Source organism: Coenobita brevimanus, chromosome 74 (assembly GCF_032717465.1).
Source record: "Coenobita brevimanus isolate Jiangsu-jjx chromosome 74, ASM3271746v2, whole genome shotgun sequence".
NCBI lineage: Eukaryota > Metazoa > Arthropoda > Malacostraca > Decapoda > Coenobitidae > Coenobita > Coenobita brevimanus.
The window spans coordinates 34,344,528-34,367,816 of NC_137027.1; the positions used below are offsets into that span (position 1 = coordinate 34,344,528).

The 23,289-nt window shown below is 44.0% G+C and overlaps 1 protein-coding gene across 1 annotated transcript in view; it reads left to right on the plus strand.

Annotated features, from left to right (window-relative positions):
* LOC145407862 (uncharacterized) overlaps positions 1–22,795 on the plus strand; it is a 33,176-nt gene extending 10,381 nt beyond the window's left edge. Inside the window, exons 4-11 of the mRNA XM_080278719.1 lie at positions 1,610–1,746; positions 7,296–7,486; positions 13,939–14,049; positions 14,720–14,860; positions 16,845–17,037; positions 18,183–18,280; positions 20,646–20,829; positions 22,650–22,795. Coding sequence (XP_080134845.1) covers positions 1,610–1,746; positions 7,296–7,486; positions 13,939–14,049; positions 14,720–14,860; positions 16,845–17,037; positions 18,183–18,280; positions 20,646–20,829; positions 22,650–22,795 — 1,201 coding nt within the window. The remainder of the gene's footprint in view (positions 1–1,609; positions 1,747–7,295; positions 7,487–13,938; positions 14,050–14,719; positions 14,861–16,844; positions 17,038–18,182; positions 18,281–20,645; positions 20,830–22,649) is intronic.
* Positions 22,796–23,289: the final 494 nt, after the last annotated feature.

Sequence of the window (23,289 nt, forward strand, 5' to 3'; positions counted from 1 at the left end):
TACTACTTCTACGACTACTACTACTACTACCACTACTACTACTACTACTACTACTACACCTACAACTACTACTACTACTACCAGTACTACTACTGCTACTACCACTACTACTACTGCTACTACTACTACAACTACTACTATTTTTTTTTTTACTGAAGAAAATCTGGAAATTAACCATGGCCACACCCACACCATCCAATTTAGAATGTCTATCTTCAGTGGATGTCCTACCTTTGCCCCGCCCAACCAACCACCATCATACCCGCCCGTCCCGCCCACTCATGTCCACCCACCCGACCTTCTCATATCCCCCACCCCTAACCGAACGTCTGAGATTTAACACTGTAATCGATGAACCTCTTACAGTTACATGTTTACTGTGTGTATCCTACTCGACCCACCCTCCTCCACCGTCCAGCACCCTCCCAGTTAACCTCACCCACCTCTTTCTGTTCACCCCACCCATCTGTCACTCTTTTGCCTTGATTTAGCCAACCTCTTGACCAAACTAGTAAGTCTGCGGTGCTATAATCACGAGGCCGCCTACCACCATCTCTTCCCACCAACCTGCACAGTCACAGACCCATGCCACCCACTCCTCTCTGTCAATTTCATGTTTTGTTTTGTATTGAAGATGTTTGAGTTAACCTTGCCCTTGACCTATTGTTCTCAGAAGAGACTCACTTCATCCGTTGCTGATCGTCAACCCTTCCCCTCAGTTTAATTGTAATCGGTTTAAAACTATTCGTTAAAGGACTGATTTATTTTTTCTACCCGATCTTGTGACCCCTACCTCTGACTGCTCAAAACTGTGGAGCGTGTGGAAAGTGAGAGATTAACTAGAAGAGTAGGGATAGATGGGGAGACTGAGACTTAGGATGAGGTGGAGGGACTGGGTGGAAAGATGTATGAGAATGGTGTGGGATGGAGGAAGGGATGCTAAATGGAGGAGCATAGGGCGATATGGAGGTCATTGATTTGCTCAAGATCATCCCGTGTAGGATAAGGCATATGGCTATAAATAAGAAGGCAGCCAGCATCACGTCACCTCACAGTTTCTCGATCATTCATTCCTTTTACATTTTAATTCTCAGTTTTGATATATTTCCCCAGTCATTGTTTATTCAAGGTTTTTCCCTTTGACACATTTTAGTACGCAATTTTGAGACATTTCCTCTGCCGGTGCTTGGTTGTTAATTCATGATCAGTTTTCCTGTCAGCCAAGAAACCATTTACAACGCTGGGTGGTAACCATATAACCAAACCATACGTGCTCCCTACGTGTCAACAAGTGGGTTGGTGGAGGGTTAGTGCCCCAACTCGTAAAACAAATAACTCAGAGTCAAGTGGCCACCCCTTGTAGGATAATGGTGTCTGGCAGTAGATAGTAGTAAATACTTATCCAAAATCTCCCTATGATATATTAAAGTTAAATCGGGTATAATACAAGAAGCAAAAGAGAACAAAGCAGGGTGCCTTTAACGTTCTTTGTGTTCTGTGCTTGTAAGTGATGATATTGCAGCATTTTTCTGAGAGGCATCGCGTCTGTGAGATTTGCTGCGTCTGCCCCCACATTTATCGTCCTTTTGTTTTCACTGTTGCCTTTCAGATGTGTGACGCCGGACACCCTGGAGCCGGTGAGGGGGCCAAGGGTGGTGGTGGTGCGGAGAGCCTTCAGCTTACACCACCTGCCCGCCACCACCACCACCTCAACCACACTGCACACGTTCACAACAGCGGCGCACGGTAGGTTGGCTCCGGTGTGAGGGTGGTTGTGGAGGTGGTGATTGTTGTGGTGGAGGTGGTGAATGTGTTGTGGTGGTGGTGACTGGTTGTGGTTGAAGTCATGTGGTTGTGGGGGTGGTGATTGTGGTTGTGGTGGAGGTGGTGATTGTGGTTGTGATGGAGGTGGTGATTGTGGTTGTGACGGAGGTGGTGATTGTGGTTGTGATGGTGGTGGTGATTGTGGTGGAGGTGGTGACTGTGGTTGTGATGGAGATGGTGACTGTGGTTGTGGTGGAAGGAGTGACTGTAGTTGGGATGGTGGTGATGATTGTTGTTGTGGCTGTGTTCTACGTGGCAGTAGCGGCTGTGGTGTGTGGTAGGAATGGTAGCAGTAAACTGTCATTGTGGAAGTCATGGTAAGGGCGTCTATGCATCTGGAAAAAGCATATGACAGGTTGAACAGGGAGACACTGTGCAAGAAGTAAAGGCAAAGGACAGGTTTTGGGATGTGTTTTGGTGGGAGTGGCAATCAGAGACGTCCTTTGTTTTGTTAACTTGACAGTCGATGGGACGGAGTCTGTCCTACAAGTGAACATATCTGTGTGCATCATATCTCTGGTAAAGATAAATAATTGGCCAATGAACAATATGTCACAGGTCACTCTGTCACTGGTTAATTTGTCAACATTCAAATCGGACCTAAGATATGCTGCCACCGGTTGATAAATATACAATTTGTGGTTAGTGCAGGTTACGGCATAATGTCAAGTTACATTAGTACATCACACTTCAAGACTTGAAAGGAATGACATTGTTCACATGCACTTAAATATAGCTATGATCAGTATGTAAAGTGAAGCCATTATCTTGAGTGTATGAATGCAGTGAGAAGCACCTTCCAGGACTTTATTCGTAAACAGTGTGAGGGCCAGTCCTGCACGATGGTTCACCATCTTTCTGGAGAACCATCTGCTTATTTTCGTGCTTTATGGACAACAGTGAGAAATGCTGAAATGTTCTCCTTCAACGCCTTTGACCCCGTGACCAAGACAAATACGTCATAAAAACCATACATAGAGTATCACATAAATGACAAAGGCTTGTGAGACAGAACCAGGATTTTAGAAGGTTTTAGTGATGAGTATGTAACCTATGTTGGACTGGTGGTGACTGAAACTTGGAAATACCTAGTTATTTACTGGGGATATTATATTTTCGATGACTAGGAGAGATATGGAGGATCTGCTTCTCACGCTGGTCTGTTCACCTCTGCTTAGGGCAGCCAGAATGGAGAAGGGGTTTAGGTCAGCAAGATAACGTTGACCCAGTAAATAGCATACGCAAATCAGCTTGTATCCAAGGATACTGGGGGGAGGACAGCATATGCACACAGGCTAAATGACACTATGAAATGCTGAAAGTTAATATGAATTATTTACATAAATTTTATAATACAAAATAATACTGTATACAGTAAATATGTCAAGTGAAAATGATGCCGGCGTAAGTAAATAACTGTTTGACTTATTTTACGGGAATATCTAATGACAGCTCTCCTATTTCTGTGCCTTCCTGTCCAAATTTCTGGATGTTACCAACCCCATGTATTAATGGAAATTGGGTTATGCTGCTGCTGCTGATGGTGATGATGAAAGTGCGGATTGCAGTTGTGCTAATAATTGGAACTGTTTAAACTGGTAGAAGAAAAGTTTGTAATTATAACACAGGTGTTTCATACGTCGTTGTTTAAAATAGATGGTTGCAGTAACACTGGTGGAAGTAATGGTAGTAACGACTGGAACATAAAAGTAACTTAGATTATAATGCTCCTCGGTAGAAGTAAGAGCATAAGTTATAAGGTAGAAAACAAAACTCACTTTATATGGCCTGTTACGAAAATGGCTGTGAAAATGTTATACCCTCCATCGTGACAGCCTCTCCCTCTGCCCCGTCACGTCACCATTGTTATTATGGGATCAGTGAGGGGCAGGGGATTACACTCACTTACCAGACCCAACCCACCCACACACGACCCACCTACAGTCAGCCCACCCACACCCAATCCACCTACAGTCAACCCACGCACACCCAACCCACTCACACTTCACCTCATCCAAACCCATATTCAACCTGCTCATGCCCAACCCACTCACATCCATCCCACCTACATTTAACCCGCCCACAGCCAACCCACTCATCCCTATTCCATCCACACTGAACCCACGCACGCCCGCTACCCATACCTAAACCACCCATATCAATCCACCCACACCTAAACCACCCATACCAGCCAACCCATATCCAACCCACCCACATCCAGCTCACTCACACCCAACCCACCCACACCCAGCCAAGTCTTTCAACCTACACTCAGCTTAGTCCAGTTTCACCTCAGCCCAACTCAGCTAAATCCGACTCAGCCCAAGCTAAACTCTGCATCACCTACACACAGCTCAGCCTAACTCCACGAGGGAGAGTGAAATTACTTAAGGACGGACCTCTTCAGTGTTGGTCTAGGTATGAAAGTGACCAATCTCCTTGCGTGAGGGACAACACTTTCAGATGTTATGAACGGTATTCTTAGTTGCACTTGGCACACAGGGAAGGGATGAAGGAGGAGTGTGTGTGTGTGTGTGTGTGTGTGTGTGTGTGTGTGTGTGTGTGTGTGTGTGTGTGTGTGTGTGTGTGTGTGTGTGTGTGTGTGTGTGCCCTAAACCCCTGTGCTCTACCCTCACCCTCTCTAGGCTTCTTTATTACTGCTAGAGGAGGCCTGGCGTTAAAGAACCATGGACTGAAGGCAAGAAGTGTAAATACGTTGGTTTTCCACGGCGTAAATACTACCGAACATGGCGACCTAATTTCTGGCCCTCCTACGTCCAGGGTTCGCATTCTCGACTGGTATGGACACTCACTAGCACCTATTCCTTAGCGATTTATTTTGGATATGATTGGTGAATATAATTTTGTACGTTATTTATGCAGAGTGTGGCGATGTTTGAAAGGTTTAACACAGAATACGACCGTAAAGTGTAATAAGCAAACTAAATCGCTTAGGAAAAAGTGTTAGGGAACATTCTTAACCGACAATAATACATGCTCAAGGAGTTATATGCATTGTCTGTTACCGTCAATGTTATTCTTCCCTGCACCTAAAATGTTCAAGAATAATATAGCATTTTAGGTTATGGTTAGCACGTGCAGACTCACCAACACACACACACACACACACACACACACACACACACACACACACCTGGTAAGCTGTTGTACTCACGCAGTTCCAAGCGCTGGTTCGAATCCTCGCAATATTTACACCGCTCGCTGGTGCAGTGGTAACGTTCCCGCTTGCCAACTGGTGGACGGGAGTTCGCGCCTCGCTCAGGTTGCGAAAAGTTTCACTGACGAAGTGAGTGGTTACTGTCCCCCTTGAGCAAAGGGACGGGTGTGTGCGTGTGTGAAGGTCACAGCCTTGCCCTTAGATCGGACTATATGAGCTCTCAGCTCCCTTCCGGGAGGGTAAAAGCTGACAATCACGACCATCAAGTGCTCCTGACCGACCCGGTGAATTACACGAGGGAAAAAAAATGTCCTTAGTCATGACTGACGACATTACTGGTTTTAGTAAATGAGTCGAAATATACATTCTTCATCCGCTCCTTTATATTATGGATTGTGGAAGGGTGACGAAGAAGGAAGGAAGGAAGGAAGAAAAGAAGGAAGAAAAGAAGTAATGAAGGAAAAAAGGGAAAAAGAGAAGGAAGGAGGGTAAGAAGAATAGAAATAAGGAAAGAAGGAAGGAAGGCAGACAGGCAGGCAGGCAGGCAGGCAGGAAGGAAGGCACTAAGAAAGCACTTAAGGAAAGGAATAGGTATTGTTTATCTTGCTGTGTCGAGGCAGCTTTTACTTCACACTCACACAACCGCCACCCCGATATCGGCGAAGCAAACGTTTCTAAACAGCAGGTCACAGTCCACAGTATTGGAAAACAATTATGGGTCGAAATGAGGCAGCTGCTACACATCATTTAAGCTCTTTGGTCCAACGAGATTTATGTCTGGTCCCCTCCAACTATTTTTATTCATTTAATGGTACACTTGTCCACTTTACTAACTCCTTCACAACTAGGGAGGCTCTCTTAAACTTTGAAATATAAATAACAGCAAGAATATAATACACAATACATTATCGGGCAGAAAGGGTCAAGTCCACACCATGGCACTGGAGGGACTGAAACTGGAAGGAAAGGCAGATAGTACTTGCTGACGTTTTTGGAGTACCGGTTTCATCTGAAAATTGAACCCAGTGGACTGTAGGCTGAAGTTGCCCTCCTTTTACTGTCCTCCATCTTCACTTCGGGGATAGGGAGAGAGTTGAGGGATGTTTGTAAAACTGGGTATTGGAGACAACAACAACAACAACAACAATAATAATAATAATAATAATAATAATAATAATAATAATAATAATAACAATAATAATAGCAACACTGCTAATAATAATTTTCGGTTTATTTATTCACTGCAGCCAACGGCTGAATACTCGTAAAGACACAAGTCCTAATCTAGACTAGAGGATCAAATGACTGCTTCTGACTGCTCGTGAGGAGCACCACCTTAGTGAAGGCGTCCTTTTCCAGCACCATAAGAGAAGGAACTTGGGAACGAGGTGAGGGAATGAATGAACGAGGCTGTAAGGAAAGACAGCTGAGTTGGCGGGTGGCTGACCATTCAACAGAAGAATGAGAGAGGAGTGGCTGAAAGTTAATTGCCGTGGTTGTTAACCCTGGGATCCCCAAATGTAACTGAGTCGCCAGGCGAATTCGAGTGGGTTAACAAGGGCCTCAGGTGAATGTACGCACTAAAGCACTGCAGGCGTCCATACAGTGTACATTAATTTAATAAGAACCATCTTTGTCCCACTGGTAAATCATCCCATTTTCGCCGCTCGCATAACAGGGAGGTCTTGTTTTTAGTCACTCCTGTCTGTGTGTGCGTCTGTCTGTCCGTCTGTTCGGATATTAACTTTTGGCATCCATGATCTTGAGCCACCATTATTTATAAGCCTGTAGCTGTCGACCATAGCTAGAAGACGCTCGAATATGAAAGTCAGGGGTCACATAGGGTCAAAGTTCAAGGAGTTAAATCAACCCCTTCCCTGTGGTCACTCTTGCCTCATGGGTGTTCTAGTCTGATGGATCTTTTTGTACATTCCAGAGAGAAATGATTGAGAACTAAAGATGCAAGTGGCTATCACGACTATGCCTCCTATACCAATCAAGGCGTGGCTACGAGAGTCACGCTAATCATATGTCAGTCACTTGGATATGTGTGTGTGTGTGTGTGTGTGTGTGTGTGTGTGTGTGTGTGTGTGTGTGTGTGTGTGTGTGTGTGTGGCCTCGCAGAACCCATCAACCGCAGGCAAGCAACCGGCCCTGCAAGGCTGTTCCGTGCAGTGAGCCGATGTTACCTTGCAGTAGACAGTGCTTCACCACAGCGAGGCGCCGGGAAGTGTGTGGTTTGGTAAATTTCATATCTTATAGCCATTTGGTCCATCTATCGCACTGTGCCCAGGTCGTGGTGGTGGTGGCAAGAGGAAGCAAGGGCGGTTTGAGGCAGACTTCACCACCAAACTATCGCAGCAGTTGGACCTGGTGGCGAAGGGGCAGCAGAAGCAGCAGGACCAGCAACAGCAGAGGGACCAGCAGAGGCAGGACAGGAAGGGCGGTACCAGGGCGCCCGCTAAGGGGAAACTTAAGTCACAAGTAAGAGAATGTGGATAAAGCTTTGTTTTTTTTAGATTTGTTATTTACCACTCAGTGCAAACCTTAAAACTCTGGGAAATGTTGTCGCTGAATGACATGGAGGATTAAGAGTAAGAGAGAGGGGGTGTAAATCGGGCATGTCGTAAAAATACCCCCGCTAATACCAATACACCAGTCCTGTATGAGACAGCCCTAGCATGTATTCAATATGGACGGTGGGTGTTAGCGCCGAAGTGGTGACATGTAGAGGTGTGCGGTATGTAGGAGGACTACTGGGCCTTGAAAGCAGGCTGTGAAGCCTATGCCCAGAGTCGGTCACATAAAAAAAAAAAAAAAAAAAAATCGGGAGGGGGGGAAAGGCAGCGAAATGGCAGGGGACTGTGACATGAAGGCGATTTGTTTGTGACCACCTACTATGGAACTAAGGCACCTGACTATAGATAGACAGATTGACAAGTCCTAACACTCTGGGGAACGTTGTCCCCGAGTGTCACACACATATGGGGAACGAAAGCCAGATGAGCGACTCTTATTTTACCTACGTTACCCCTATAAACCCTAGCATTGGAACCTATCAAAACCAAAGAAAGCTACCTATTCAAGGGTAACAATATTATTTCAACAAACGCTGTCCAACACTTTTTAATAAATAAGATGTTACGAAAAATTCGATAGGCAAGTAGGCAGCCTCATACACACTACAATGCAAACAGATGGCCAGTTAGATTTTACAGGCACAGATAGAGAGCGTAATAGCGACATAAAACCATTTCCCGGGCAGCGCAATAACGGGGAAGCGAGAATGTGTGAAGGGCGGGAGGTGATGGCCGTGGTTATGGTCACTGATAGCTAATGTCAACACAGCCCCCTCTACCTGCCATGGCGGGGTACGATGCTGAAATGTGTCGGATGAAGGCCTTTCCAAACAGTAAAACCCAATTCCACTCAAAAGTCATATGTTGGTATTAGAAAGCTTATGTATATAATGAGAGGTTTGTTGAAAGAAATTGGAGAACACTTGCCTTACTCCGGTCTTTGTTCATGTCCGCTGCCTGCCTGTGCATCCTGGCCACCTCTTTCATTAGTGGGCAGGTGTGAAAGAACGATTTTCCATCAGTATAAAGGCAGGCTGGGGTGAAGAAGGAACACTGAGCACAACAGTAAATTCCTTCGAAAGAGCCAAAGTGATGAAGTTACGTGAAGTGAGCGACAAACTCTAGATATTATAGTTGCCTCAGTGGGTGAAGAACTGAAACAACAAAAATCTAATGCAGCAAAAGAAACGAGGAGGTATTAAACTGAAGCTGTCGAAAATTTGGAGAAAAAAAAAAAATGTACCAGAGAATGAAAACGAATGGCTAACAAAGATTAATGAAAAAACAGAGTAACAGAATACTAACAATGAGAATTTGCAAGGAAATTTCGAATGTCCGGGTCGTAATCTAAAGACTGATAACAAGTTTACACGATAAACAACTCTTCATAGCAGTTATTTTCGTCACAGTCAGTTTTATTATTTAGTACTTTATATATCAGGTTTTTAATAGTTATCGAATTTGAACGTAAAGTGTTTGGTGCTGTTTGAGTGAAGACACAAGCGGACTCTAAGAAGTATATAAAGACGGTCCCAGACGAGTAAAAGATGAGTAAGCGAGTGATTCGGTACCTGACCCACTCTTGCTTGGATCCGAGTCGAGTGCGGCGTGTGGTGCGGCGACCTGGCCTCCTGGTGCACCATAGACGCTGTGCCGTCATCTCCATCAGGCTCAGGAGACGGGCGAGAGGCAGGGGACGCGGACGAAGGAGGCTGTTACAGTATCGTCTAATCCTGCCAAGACGATTCATGCGTAAAAAGGGAAGAAAAACTAAGATACGAAGACAACTGATGAGTGGAATCAAAGCTGCTGATGGGGTGCCGTCAAATATCAAGATCTTAGCTCGTGACGTTGGTTCAGGAGGTGATAAGGTAGAAGGAAAAAGAGGCGGTAAAGGGTCAATGCTGCATCACATGACAGAGGATGAGAATAATCAAAACAGGGGAGCGAGAGCGAGGGAAAGTTTGAACAGAGGAATGAAATCACAAGCCGAAGCACTCAAAGTCAGTCCAATGCCTCTACGTGAATGGAAAATTGTGATACAAAAGAAGGAGGAGCTTAAACCGCATGTGCAGCAAGAAGAAACAGTAAATGATATACAGACACGTGATGACAAGCTGGATAAAGGAAAAAGTGAGGCACAAGGGCAAGCCATTCCTTCCTTTCCAAGTTCCTTCCCTTTCTACTACCCTCATCACGCCACAGAGCAAAAAGTGCCAACCGAAACGAAACAGACCATCCTCTCTCCACCTACGGACCCCCAGCAGCGACCAGAGACATCACGTAACCTCCCTAAGTTCTCTTCACCGTGGCTTTTCCCAGTCCTGCCCGGGCGGCATGCAGGCCAGAAACACAGGCTGGGGAGAGGCACGACCCGATCTCAACACTCTGGTAGTGTTTTAGTTCGCCAGTCGCTTTTCTGTTTCGAACTCCTAGCGCAGAAGTCTGTTATCCACCCAAGACCTCACGGGATGCAGGTGACGGGTAAAGAGTTGGCAGTTAGGGGAGATAAAGATTCCAGCCACGACCCCACCCGTAGGAGGATGAGTACTGTACACTTGGAGTTTACTGATCTGCCAGGTAATCAGCAGAATCTGGGACTTCGATCTCAGGAGTACAGAAAAATGAGCCTACCTGACTGTCTGTTAGGCAATACCGGCGTGAGAAAGGCATCAGTCTGTACTGGCAATTCTCATCAGCTGCCACATGGAAACACAGATCATGAGGCAGCCGGGAATACAGAAAAACTCACTTCTGCCTGCCAAAATAAAGAAATGAATAACAAGATACCTGGGAAACAAGTAAAGGATAAAGTAAAAATTGGTGATTGTAATACCAGCCAAAGTTTACTACATCCATTAACAACTATACCAGAAATCAGCGTAGTACAAGCAGCACTGACAGCAGGGGCACAGGCGGGGGCGCTGGTGTTGTCTGGAATGCTGACAGGCGCAGCAGCAGAGGCGAAAACCGAGGAAACAAACCAAGGTAACATAGAAGAGAGACCTGCAGGCGAACTAGCAGGCTCAGAAGATGTAGCCGAAGCAGGAAAGGGGTCAAAAACAGAAGCAGGAACACACGAAAGTACAGAGACAGAATCTAAGACATGTACCACAAACACCTTACCTGAGGAGCAGAGTGAACTGATACCGTTGACTCTGACCAACATACGAGCGAGGAATAGATTCTTGAAGCTTCTTAAGAGCAGAGATCAAGTACATTTCCACAGGTCCTCATCTGAGAGTGACACCAGCAGTGATGAGGAGGCGAAACACAAGGGACGGAAAAAGGGCAGGAGGAGGAAGAAAAGTAGCCGTAGAGGGAAGAAGAAGAGAGACAACAAAAAGCTAGATGAGAGGGAAAAGGAACTAGCCAAAGCGGACTTTCTAGGAAGCGACATTCTGAACGAGCTACTCAAACTGCAACCAACAAGCGACGATGAGCGACAAGGATCGGCGTCATCCAGAGCCAGAACACAGAAGAGAAGGAAGAGGAAGAGAAGAGATGCTCAAATGAGTGCTGAGAAGAGCAGGCAAATGAGAGAGGAGCTGCTGGTGTCTCTGAACCAAAACACAGCCTTCTGGTACGACGTGACTGCCCGCCTGAGGGACATCTCGGGAGTCAAGGAGTCAAAATCGAGGGAGGAGGATTTTCACACTTCAGCCTCCATCAGTAGGAGTAAAAGGAGACTGAAAGCAGCCGTAAGACACCTGAGAGAAAGAAGAAGAGATGAGGACAGGAGAAGGGGAGTAAATGCAAATGGAGTGAACAAAGAGAGACACTCGTCCTCTTACACTCGACTGCCCCCAATCACGTCCAGTTCCGGGCACGACTTTCAATCTCGCGTGCTCTCCGCCAAGGCTGAGAGGAACTATTACGCCCTCCTGCCACCTGTTAGACCGACCTGGACAGAAGGCACTGATGATTTCCTTCTGTCACAGGTGCTACATCTTACAACTTAAATTCTTCTAACAGAATAATCTCAGTTACTCCTCTGTCAGATGACGTCTTCCTATTTCATTCTTAATATTGTTTTCTCAGTGCTAGACAGTGTGAGCCGATATATGGGAATCTGTACTTTCGAAGCACCAGAAACAAAAGCTTATTGGAACTGAATGATGGCGATGTGAATGTTTATGTGTGATGGAGGAGAGGGGAGAGGGTGAAGATAATGGGAGGATGTGAGAGCGGAGGTGGGATGAAATTTGCTTTGATAGTCCTACAAACAAACTAACCCAAAACAGACAAAAAAAAAAAAAGGTGGCTCCTGGAGGTAGTTTTAGTTGTGGCACTAGGTTAGCGGGTGGCAGTAGTTTCAGCATTACATTTACTTGTATTACATAGGAATAGTATTTACTTTTAGTAACAGAAATGTGATTTTTTTTAAAACAGCCTCCTACTTTTTATATAATTATGATATAAGCATAAATCTATTCCTATGGAGTCTTTTCAAGGAATCGTTTCATTGTATTCATTAGAGTAATTTTCATTCCCAACGTAAATACCAGGAGCTTCATCGGTAAATTCAAATAAGCACTTGTTTCCATTGATTCGTATTTATAGATCCAGTTGCTGTATATCGGCCTCACACTGTGCATGCCAGGATAACTCTATATGCCATAATGGTAAGTAAGTGTACGTAATATCAGTAACAAACACAAGGACATTCTTTGCAACTCATCACACTTGCTCAGTCTAGCAAGTTTCTCTAGTCTTGACACTCCTTTAATTCTCTTTCTTCCTCTTCTGTCTCACCTGCTTTTTCCTGTCTTTTTATTTCTACCATTCTTATTTTCTTTATAACTTTTCTGTTTTCTTTCACGATTGACTTTTTCCCTCCTTTTCCACTCAGATCTACTTACTACCGCCTCAGTGTTTTCTGTACTCAGTCACCGTCAATTCTCCTACCTTCCCAGTCACGCAGGAATTTAGATTACTTGTAAAAAAAAATTGTTTACTAAAATATAGTCAATAAATATCTTACATAAATGGTATAATAGAATCCTCACCATGAAGAAGGGTTTGGTAAAAATTTTTGAGGACTTTGGTAATGGGTCAGCATGAATTCAAACGTGTCAAACTTTTGGTAATTTCGTTAGGACGCAACCCCTCCCACCCCCCACTTTTTTTCCCCCAGAGTATCGGATCCGCATCTGCCTGTCTTTTCCTACTCTTTAACCTATTCAGTCCATGGACAGCTAATTTAGAATATTCATGCTACCACTATACTGTTTATCACTGAGTTGTAACAACAGATTAATAACAGAATATGATACTAATAACGAAAAAGTGCCATGGAAAGAAAGTAAAACCGCAGCAGTGACTTTTTCCGCCACTGAGTTGTGAAATGAGTTGCACAAGGACGAAAATCTGGGCCAAATACTCCTCATTTTCCCCTCCCATCCGGTCTCCCCATCTTAGGTTCCCGTAAGGTCCTCGAATCGTTGTCTCTGTGGGATGAATTTTCGTCAGTATACAAGTCTCTCTAGCAGTAGTCTCCTGCATATGCCTCGCTAATAATGCCCCTGTATAGTATCCGTGTGGTAAAAACCAAACAGGAGAATATTAATGTGTCACAAGCAGGAAATAAAAAAAAAATATGGAGGAGGAGTTAGAAAGTCAACCAAAGCCACTACAAGAGGGTCCTACTCCCTTCCTTCTGCCCAGACCTAACCCGACCTAACCTAGCCCAAGCGAACCTGATATAATTTAACCTAACAGGCCGGCTGAACCTTACCTCACCTAAATCAGCCTTATTTAAGCTAAGTTAATCACATCTAACTTAATCTAACATAGCCTCTCCCGTCCTATTATAATTTAACCTAGCCTAACCTAACTCAACCTGTCGTACTTTAATTCAATCTGGAATACTCTTACCTAGTCTTAAACAGAGGTAACATAATCTAACCAAACCTTATCTTTGAAAACCGAGCCAAACCTAACCTAATCCAACCCAACCTAAGTAAATCCAGCTTAACCTAACCGAACCAAACTAAACCTAACCTAACCCAACCCAACCTTGCCAAATAAAACCAAACCTAACCTAACTTAACGCAACCCAACCTAACCTAACCAAACCTAACCCAACGCAACCCAACCTAACCTAACTAAACCTAACCCAACCCAACCTAACCCCACCAAACCTAACCCAACTCAACCTAACCTAACGAAACCTCAGCTAACCTAACCAAACCGAACCCAACTTAATCTAACCTAACCCTACCCAACCAAACCTCAGCTAACCTAACAAAACCTAACCCAACCCAACCCAACTCAACCTAACCTAACCCAACTCAACTCAACCTAACCCAACCCAACTCAACCTAACCTAATCTAATCTAATCCTCACTCGGCCAGGACAGCGTGGACTCAGGGCTGGGCGGAGAGAAGAAGGGCCGCCGCCGCTCCAGACGCCCGCCCAAAAAGAAGACAGAGGAGGGGGGCCTTGACGATCCCGGCCAGACAGCTGTGAGTGATTCCTGGTGTGTGTGTGTGTGTGTGTGTGTGTGTGTGTGTGTGTGAATATGATTTGTGTGAAAATTCTGAAACGCGTTTATATCCCTGCTTCGCCAAGTTTTATGCTCGAAGGCCCATCCAGTTGGCAGCGACGTCGTTCACCCTGTTAAATATGCCATTTCTTTTCTCATAACATTGGATTTGTGTTTTATCATCTCATTTTGGATCCCACTCCCGTCTTCCTTTTCTGATTCTACATTTGTATTCTTAACTAATCTCATATTTACCTTATTCCAGAAGTTTACTGCCCTTCCTATCCATCTAACTCCCATATTACCTGTTCCTCTCTTTCCTTACCTCCCTCCCTCCCTCACTGTCTACTTCCCTCTCTCGTTACTTCCCTCTCTACGTAACCCCCTTCCTTGCTTACCTATTTTCCTGTCTACTTATCTACTTTTCTCTCTATTTCCCTCTCTTTCCATACCTACTTCCCTCTCTCCTTACCCATTACCCTTCCTGTTAAAACAGTTCCCTCCTTCTTTACTTGCTATCCTCCTCAGTACCTACTCTCCTCCTTACCTTCCAAATTTCCTTCCTACAGTCCTGCTTCCCTTCCTGCTTATATACCTCCCTCCCTGGTTAACGTCTTCTCTCCCTAACTCCCTGCCTCCCTCCCCACCAGGTGTCCACAGTGGGTGATAGTCGTGTGGGATCATCGAAGCGGTCTGGCAGCTCCCACTCCTCCAAGCCCACCTCAGCACGCTCCTCAAAGTCCTCATCCTCTCACCGCCGAGTGCACGACCCCCTCTCTTACGACCCCAAGGTGACTCCAATGCATTTATTTTTAACTTGGGAAAATTAAGACATATTCGGTAATCCATTTAACTTAGCAGAAATAAGAGAGAGTTTGTTTATTTAAGTTGGAGGCCTTAACGCATGCCTATCGTCCATTTATTTCACCTGACAGCAGTGAGTCATACCTGAAAGTTGAGTCACAGAAGTTTGTGGTAAATATAATGCTCAGTTCCTTCTCCGCCATGTAAACATAAACTGCAATAATTTTTTTTTTTACCCTAGGATTTTACACTGCAAACAGAGCCTTCACTTACCCCTTCACTACCAAAGCCTATATTCTCGTCGGTTAAGGAAGCTCCCTAACACCTCTACCTAAGCGAATTATTTTGTTTATGATACGTTGCTACTGATTTCCGTGTTGCTCAAATCATTCTAATATCGCCATACTTTGCGTAGGTAAGGTACAAAGTTATATTGACCAGCTGAAATAAAAAATAAATCACTGGGTATAAGGTGCTAAGGAGTCTATTTTGTAGACACACACACACGAGAGAGAGAGAGAGAGAGAGAGAGAGAGAGAGAGAGAGAGAGAGAGAGAGAGAGAGAGAGAGAGAGAGAACACGAGCTCAGACCAAATCCTGTATACTACTGTTAGGCAAAGAAACACGCGTAAATGCAAACACCTGGTTACACTGATTCAACTCTGCTCTGTGCCCCGATGCTGATGTGGGGGAGGCAGGCAGTTCAATATTCTGTGTAGGTCAAGGAGAGTGAGAAACTGATGAGGAGAGTGTATGTGAATGAGGTGGAGGGGGGCAGAGGGAGGGGGAGGCCAAGGATGAGATGGAGGGATGGAGTGGAGCGGCATATGAGAGGGGTGTGTGAGCTGGGAGCAGGGCAGTGAAATGGCGGGGGACAGGGCGACATGGAGGCGATTTGTTTGTGGCCACCCCTTACGGGATTATGGCGCCTGGCAATAGAAAGATATAGATAGATAGTCAAGGTGCGGTAGGGATGAAGCTTGGCAACACTTCAGTCCTCTTCATCAAGTATTGGTATTGGATAGGCGGTCTTCAGATGCAGCCACTGTTATGTTACCGACCTGCTTAGCGTCAAAATACCTTAGATTACGGATTCGTGTATTTCTAGCCACTGACTGCGGTGAATTATATAAGCGAAAAACAATAACACATAAACACAAAGACACCCTTAGTATATGTGACTGCTTAGCTTTCCGAGTGTGTAATTTCTGCTTAATAAACCGATGAATCTACATTTTCCACAGACACTTTCCGCTCCCCTTACTCTTTCTTTTGGGGGACGCACACCCTGGTCAAGATAGGATAGAGGTTATGAGAGGCCGAGTAATCACGAGATGAAAGGAAACGACGGAAAAGTTTAGGCAAGAAAATAAACTGGGATGGAGTGAAGAAGCGCATGTGTGTCAGTATAAGGATGCATGGAGAGGCTCATTTACCTAACCATCTGGAACGGGAGATTTCAGAACCTCTCCTGTTTAGTGGTTTTTGCATATTATATACTGATATGCTTTTGTATGCTCTTCATATCTTTTTAGCATCGATAGAGTTCGCCTTATACACGAAAACATTAAGGCGTGATGTGCAAAATATGTCGGTAAGGAAGAGGTGCAATGCTTCCCAAATCAGCAGGAAAAGACGATTTGTTATTTTCAACCCGGAAGCATCCTCGAGACATGACCAAGATATAATGGGTTTTAGTAAGATTGTTTCCTTTATACGTTTGGTTACTGTGTGATGGCTTATTGTTTATCTAATGGTTTTGCAAAATTTTCAGATGCACAATTATTCTCCTCCATGTGAATGCCAAAACAGCTTGACTAAACTAAATTGCCGGTTAATCAGAGCTAAAAACTTTATTCACATGCCTCATAGCAGAGACGAAATGGAAAAAAACTAAGCGGAATGGCACTCATAAATCTGTGAAAGTGAGGTGAACCAGAGGCTATAATTCTTCCTCTCCATTCGTCACAGCAATTTTTAGGGGGCGGCAACCCCTCCGAGGACGGGTCGGAGTTGGCCAGGCTGCAGGAGGCGCTGGGAGGAGGTGGAGGCAGCGGAGGAGGAGCGCTGAGTGAGGCTGAGGTGTTCTGGCTCTCTCTCCCCCGCAGCCCATCACACCGCGCCGCCATCTTCACACTGCCCGTCCAGATCACCAGGCTAGAGGGTGAGCACAGGGAGAGAGAGGCAGTGTGATGTACCGGAGTGGGAGGCAAGACTGAGTACGTGATATTCGGAGTGAGTTGCAAGATTGAGTACGTGATATTCGGAATGAGTGGCAAGCCTGAGTACGTGATATTCGTGTGCTTTGAACTGTGCAATTCTTTACTCTTGATAGCTGTAGCCGTGAATCCCAGACTGTCGATGGACGTGGCCTCAGTCCACTCATATCACGCATATTAACACCTGATTGTCACATTTTTTATGCATTATTTTTCTATCCATTTGTTTTTCCTTCCTCTGTTCTATTATTTAAAAAAATCATTTACACAGCGCAAATGTGGAACTCTTCTCCTTACACACACACGCGATGAGTTGACCGACACGATAATATGAAATGTTGTTTTGATTTGCAGCAGATGCATATAGATAACACTAAAGATGCAACAGTACATTTAATTCATGCCAAAGATTTGCTGCATAGATGAAGCGTATAATTTTGCCCCAATAATACCGGGAATGGGACTCTGCTACCAGGTATATTCCAGCTTAATTACTTGCACATAATTTTTACACGCCGGAGATTGCGTTACGAATCCTATTTTTTCTTTTACTGATTTATTTAGCTGAGATACATTCCAGCACTGAGAGGGTAATGGCGAGTGATAAAGATGAGAAAAGTATAAAGTAATAGGAATATATTTCAAGTGGAGGAAGCCTGTGAGAAAAATGAAACTTAATGTAGGATTTTCTAATATGTTGAGGTTTGGGTGGCAAGAATGTGATTCTTAGTAACCAAGTGGTGAGAGAGAGAGAGAGAGAGAGAGAGAGAGAGAGAGAGAGAGAGAGAGAGAGAGAGAGAGAGAGAGAGAGAGAGAGAGAGCGCCATTTCACAAACCACAGTGTGTCTGCACCTAAGCTCTACTCCTCTACCCTTCTCTGTATGTTAGTAAGCTTAGTTAGTTACAAAAGACTGTACATGGATTACTAAGGCAGATAACCACCTTGGGATTAAGATTAAAGGAAAGATGGTTCCTTGATATTCAGCCACCCCTTACCTCTACATGTGTTTATGTAAGGTGGGCGTAGGTAAGTAACAACAATTTACTGATACACCACAAGTACCTACACTCAACCCACTCTCCCCAACAGGCCTGACCCCCATCGACTACCTAAGGAAATATATGAGACTGAGGACGTCCAGGCGACAACTCTACTCCATCATCTACACCAAACACAGGGACCTTGAGGTGGGCACGGTTACCTCACTCCATATCTCAAGTTCATACAGTATTAGTTTGTATTCCAGTTGGGTGAGAATGCTCCCTGACAGCTTTTCCGATGCGATTTATTTTGTTTTTAAACCTTACTGTCCTCCTCCGTGTTATAAAAATCCTTCTAATATCACCATTCTCTGCGTAAAACACGTGAAAAAGGCTGAATCGGTAGAGAGGCGACCTGCAGTCCTAATGGACCCAGGATCGAATCCCGGCTGGGGCAGGGAACAGTTCAAGGATTTGAATTTCCTAAAAGCAGACTTTCCTGATCTACCAGAAGACCCGCCGACATGTCGTAAAAATACCCCCGCTAATACCAATACATCAGTCCTGTATGAGACAGCCCTAGCATGGATTCAATATGGATGGTGGGTGTTACGGCCGAAGTGGTGACATTTGGAGGTGTAGGAGGACAACTGGGCCTTGGGATAGGTCACTGCCCCCAAGTAATAGGCCTTGGAGCCTTTGCCCAGAGTCGGACACGTAAATATATATATATATATATATATATATATATATATATATATATATATATATATATATCCAGAAATTAATAGCTAAGTATGAGGTGTTAAGGAGCCTCCTCAACCGACGAGAATACGAACTTTAGTCTGTAGCAAGAACTTTTATACATAAGCACCTCTAGTCAGTATCATCTGATATATGAACTCACTTCTGTCTCAACTTTATCCATAACTCGCGGGACTGTGTCAGCCTCCATTTTACTCTTGCATATTTTCCTTTCTCATCGTTCCACCTTCTCTCTGGCTTTCACCTGCCTCGCTTACCATTTCTTGAGGTCCATTCGATTAGCCGTTTGTTTTGTAGGTTAGTGTCTCTTCCAGCTCCGTGTCTCGACCATCGCCATTCCTAATCTTAATGCACAGATTTTAATTCAGTGTGTTCTTGTATTAAAAATGCTCCCTTCATGTCTCTCAATGCTATTCCCAATACTGATCTCTTCATTCCTCTTGCGCATCCCGTAGCTCATTCTCCACCGATACCGTGAGTTCCAAGTTTTCGATCAGTGGGTAATGACTGGGAGTGTGTACTACAGTTCAAACATATTAGTAAGGGCCTTTTAGTGATGGTTCTGTGATTACTAAATGCTTTCCGTCGTCACGTGGAGGGCTTTTTAATTTCACATCTTTTGACCAAAATAAATATATTCTTCAGTTCTCCAAGGACTGCACCAGTAATTACATTTAAGTTCCTTTCATCATTGGTAATAATCATTGTTTTACTTCCTTTCCTTTATTAACCCACTTTGAGACTTTCTTCGTTGCAAACAACTAGTGATATTCTGCTGTGTCTGTGATTAGGACAGTCACCTGCAAATTCTACCTGGGTGAAATATTTTCAGATGAATATTTAAGCCTTTCTTTTCTCATTCAAGCCCTTTACAAATCCCATCAAGACATGACGTAAAAAAAAGAAGAAGAAGAAGAAGCAGAGACTGTATTGTCATGTCTTACTTCCGACTCTCCTTTTGTCTTGTCTGCATCCATTAGCGTAGATGTTTTACTGGGCTCTGGCACGGTATGTTCACCTGCACCTTGGTTGCATATTGAGTTTAGTATACCATTTTGTTTTATTTGTAATTCACAAAAGTTAAACATAGAGGATAGGCATATTCCATAGTTTTCTCAGCTCATTAGCTGCATGTAGGTGGTCACGACCTGAGCACCCAGTATTATTTATGACCGCTCTCGTGATTCACGTCTCAAGTTTTACCTAACCTCTTGTGATAATCCTTGAAAAGGGCCTCTGTACAGCACATAATTCTGATAATAGAAAATTTTTTCAAGAATTATTCAGTGGAAAAAATACTGCAAAAACATGCATCGTACACCACTTTCTCTGAAACCATGTCATGTTGTATGTCCGCAGGAGTATTTCTTGGTTCCATTACCTGTGTGACGAAAATGTTAATCTGTAAATGGCTGAAAACATATATAGATTCAAAATGGTAGTTTACAGAAATATATAATGAACTGTACTTTAGCCGGTCGTTCACCTCTACCGAAATTAATGTATGTAGTATGAGCCTTTTCTTCGGGAAGGAGGGGTACACTGATACGGTATGTGGCGTGTAGGGAGGGCATGGACTTCTCCGGCTAAGCCCTAAAGCATAACAGCACATAACCTATCCTAAGCTAAGCTAAACTAAGTTGAGCTGAGCTAACCCAAGCTAAGTTAAGCTCAGCTAACCTACCTTAGCCTAATGTAATCTTACAATCTAACTTACCCTAACAATTAACCCATCATATCCTAACCTAACCTACTTCACCTCATCCCACGTCACTTCATCTCACCTAACTTGCATGTGGGCCGGCAGAGCATCCGTGTTGAGAGGATGCTGGTGGGTCAGGTGCGGAGTGCCCTGGGAGCGGCGCTGGGTGCTGACCTGACGGAGGGGCAGATGGGCCGCCTCACCGCACTCCTGCCACTCCCAGACACCTCCCTCGATAAGGATTTCTTCGTGCTCATCGCCGCCTTCGCTGAGAGGCTCTTCTGCTATGGTGAGGGTTAACTGACCTGGTATTAGCTTGGTTTAGTTAATTGTTTGGAATTTGTCTCTGGTGTTAATCCTTTTAAACCACGCGTGTCTCGTACATATTTAATCTAGCCATATTTATTCAGTTTTTGAGAGAATTCTTTTACTGGATTGGTCTGATACAGCTTTCAATAATTCCTGCTTTAATAGGGATATCATAAGCCGAATAAAGTCGCCTATTACCAGCAAGGATGAAATAAAATGACCCACTCTGCCTGGAGGGATGTGTGTGAGTGTGTGTGTGTGTGTGTTCTTCCCCTGCCTCTCTTATTTCACACCTGCGTCCTACCAATTCTTTCCTTACCTTACCCCTTCAGTTTTCGCCTCTCATTTCTTTCAGTCCATTTACATATATAGGGTACCTTTTTAGGCTTTCTCCCTTCACTCTCGCACCATCCTTCCCTCACATCCACCTCTCCCTCATTACATCCACCTCTCCACATATCCACCTCTCCCTCATTACATCCACCTCTCCACATATCCACACCTCTCCCTCATTGCCTCCATCCACCTCTCCACATATAAACACCTCTTCTTCCTTGCTTTCATCCATCAAACTCATTATCTTTCTTTTCTTCCACAAAATCCATTCCATCCATCTCCTAATACTTAGACCCCTTGATATGATAATTCTTTCATAAACTGAGTAAGATTAGGTCAAGGAACCAAAGTTAAAGTAATAAAAATAGGTCGATTCATAGTAAAAATGTCTTACGCTCATTATCACCTTATTCACTACAACGACGAGGTCTGCGGAAGGTTATCCATTCTGGTAAAAAATGAATGGTTGTGAATCTCTTATAGACTGACCTGAATAATTCGTGAATGAATGAGTGATTGTGCCCTGGATGCAGTGCTGGACTACGCTGGATGGAAGAGTTTTGCTATCAACTCGTTGGCTTAAATGCACATACTTACATTTCTCGCAGGACGAATACCAACAAAAATGTATCTTTAAGTATAACAAACAATGATGAAGCATTATTACATTTCCACTTTCTACTTTTCCTGTGTAATATCCTTCAGGCACTTCAGTCCTTCACGAGATGTTATTTCTGTTTGCCCATACGGCTGAGTGTTCAAGGGTGTGCAGTGTGGGGGGATGCCTTCTGCTTTGCTGTGAAGTTTTAAGATTTTTTATTAAAAATGAATCAGTTTGTTTAGAATTTAGATGGTCAGACCACCACGAAAAGAGGTCCCTCTCTCTCTCTCTCTCTCTCTCTCTCTCTCTCTCATAAACAAATGAATAAATACATACATTATATATATATATATATATATATATATATATATATATATATATATATGTGTGTGTGTGTGTGTGTGTATTTGAGAGAGAGAGAGAGAGAGAGAGAGAGAGAGAGAGAGAGAGAGAGGGGTGTACATATCAGTATCTATCTATCTATCTATCTATTGCCTGATGCCATAATCCCGTTAGGGGTGGCCATTTGACTCTGAGTTATTTGTTTTACAGGAAGGGGCACTAACCCTCCACCAACCCACTTGATGACATGTAGGGAGCACGTAATTGTTTGGTTATATGGTTACCACCCAGCGTTGTAAATGGTTTCTTGGCTTACAGGAAACCATTAGGCTTGTCACTCAATGTAAAGCCACCTGTAAAGGAAAGAAAAGCAATAAGAAGTGACAGGAAAGATGGGAGAAACAGGAAGAGAGGAGGGCAGGCACAGAAAAAGAATGATAAAGGCTGAGGAAGAAGTAGGCAGCACTGCATCAAGTGAGTGGATGATCAGTATCACTCAGTATATATATTTTCCCCATCAGAGCTGCTGGCTGCCCCTGATGTGGAGGTGGAGCCGCGGGACTTGGTGGAGCAGCTGGACTTCAGGCAGGTGGAGGAGAGGCTGGAGGGGGTCTCTCTGCACCCCTCCCTCCACCTCCTCCTCATCACCATCAAGGACCTCGGCTAACCCATCTACAAGCCTTTCATCCTCATTTCATTTTTTCACTCACATTTCATCCAGTTTCCATTCACTTTTCAATTTCTTCATCCCCCTCATTCCGGCAACATCTTTTTATTGAATTACGGGAGGCCTCTAGTAGTGAAGGAATTACTGACAGCTAAATCCCTCTCCTATTCGATAAATCCCTCTAAAGGAGAATTAAATCGCCTGGAGATCGCAGGTGCTGGGGCTAATCTGTTTTGTCGCTTTTTCTGTATCGTCCAAAAAAAAGTCTTCTTTAGCTGTTCATCTGTTTTCACCCACCCTTTATCTTATTATTTATTTTATCATTATTTTTGTTATTATTATTATTATTATTATTGTTATTATTATTATTATTATTACTACTACTACTATTGTTATTATTATTATTATTATTATTATAATGTGGTAGGTGGGGGCGCACACCATCCACTCACTCAATGTAGTGCTGCTCTCGGGTGTCTGTCCTTTCCTCTCCT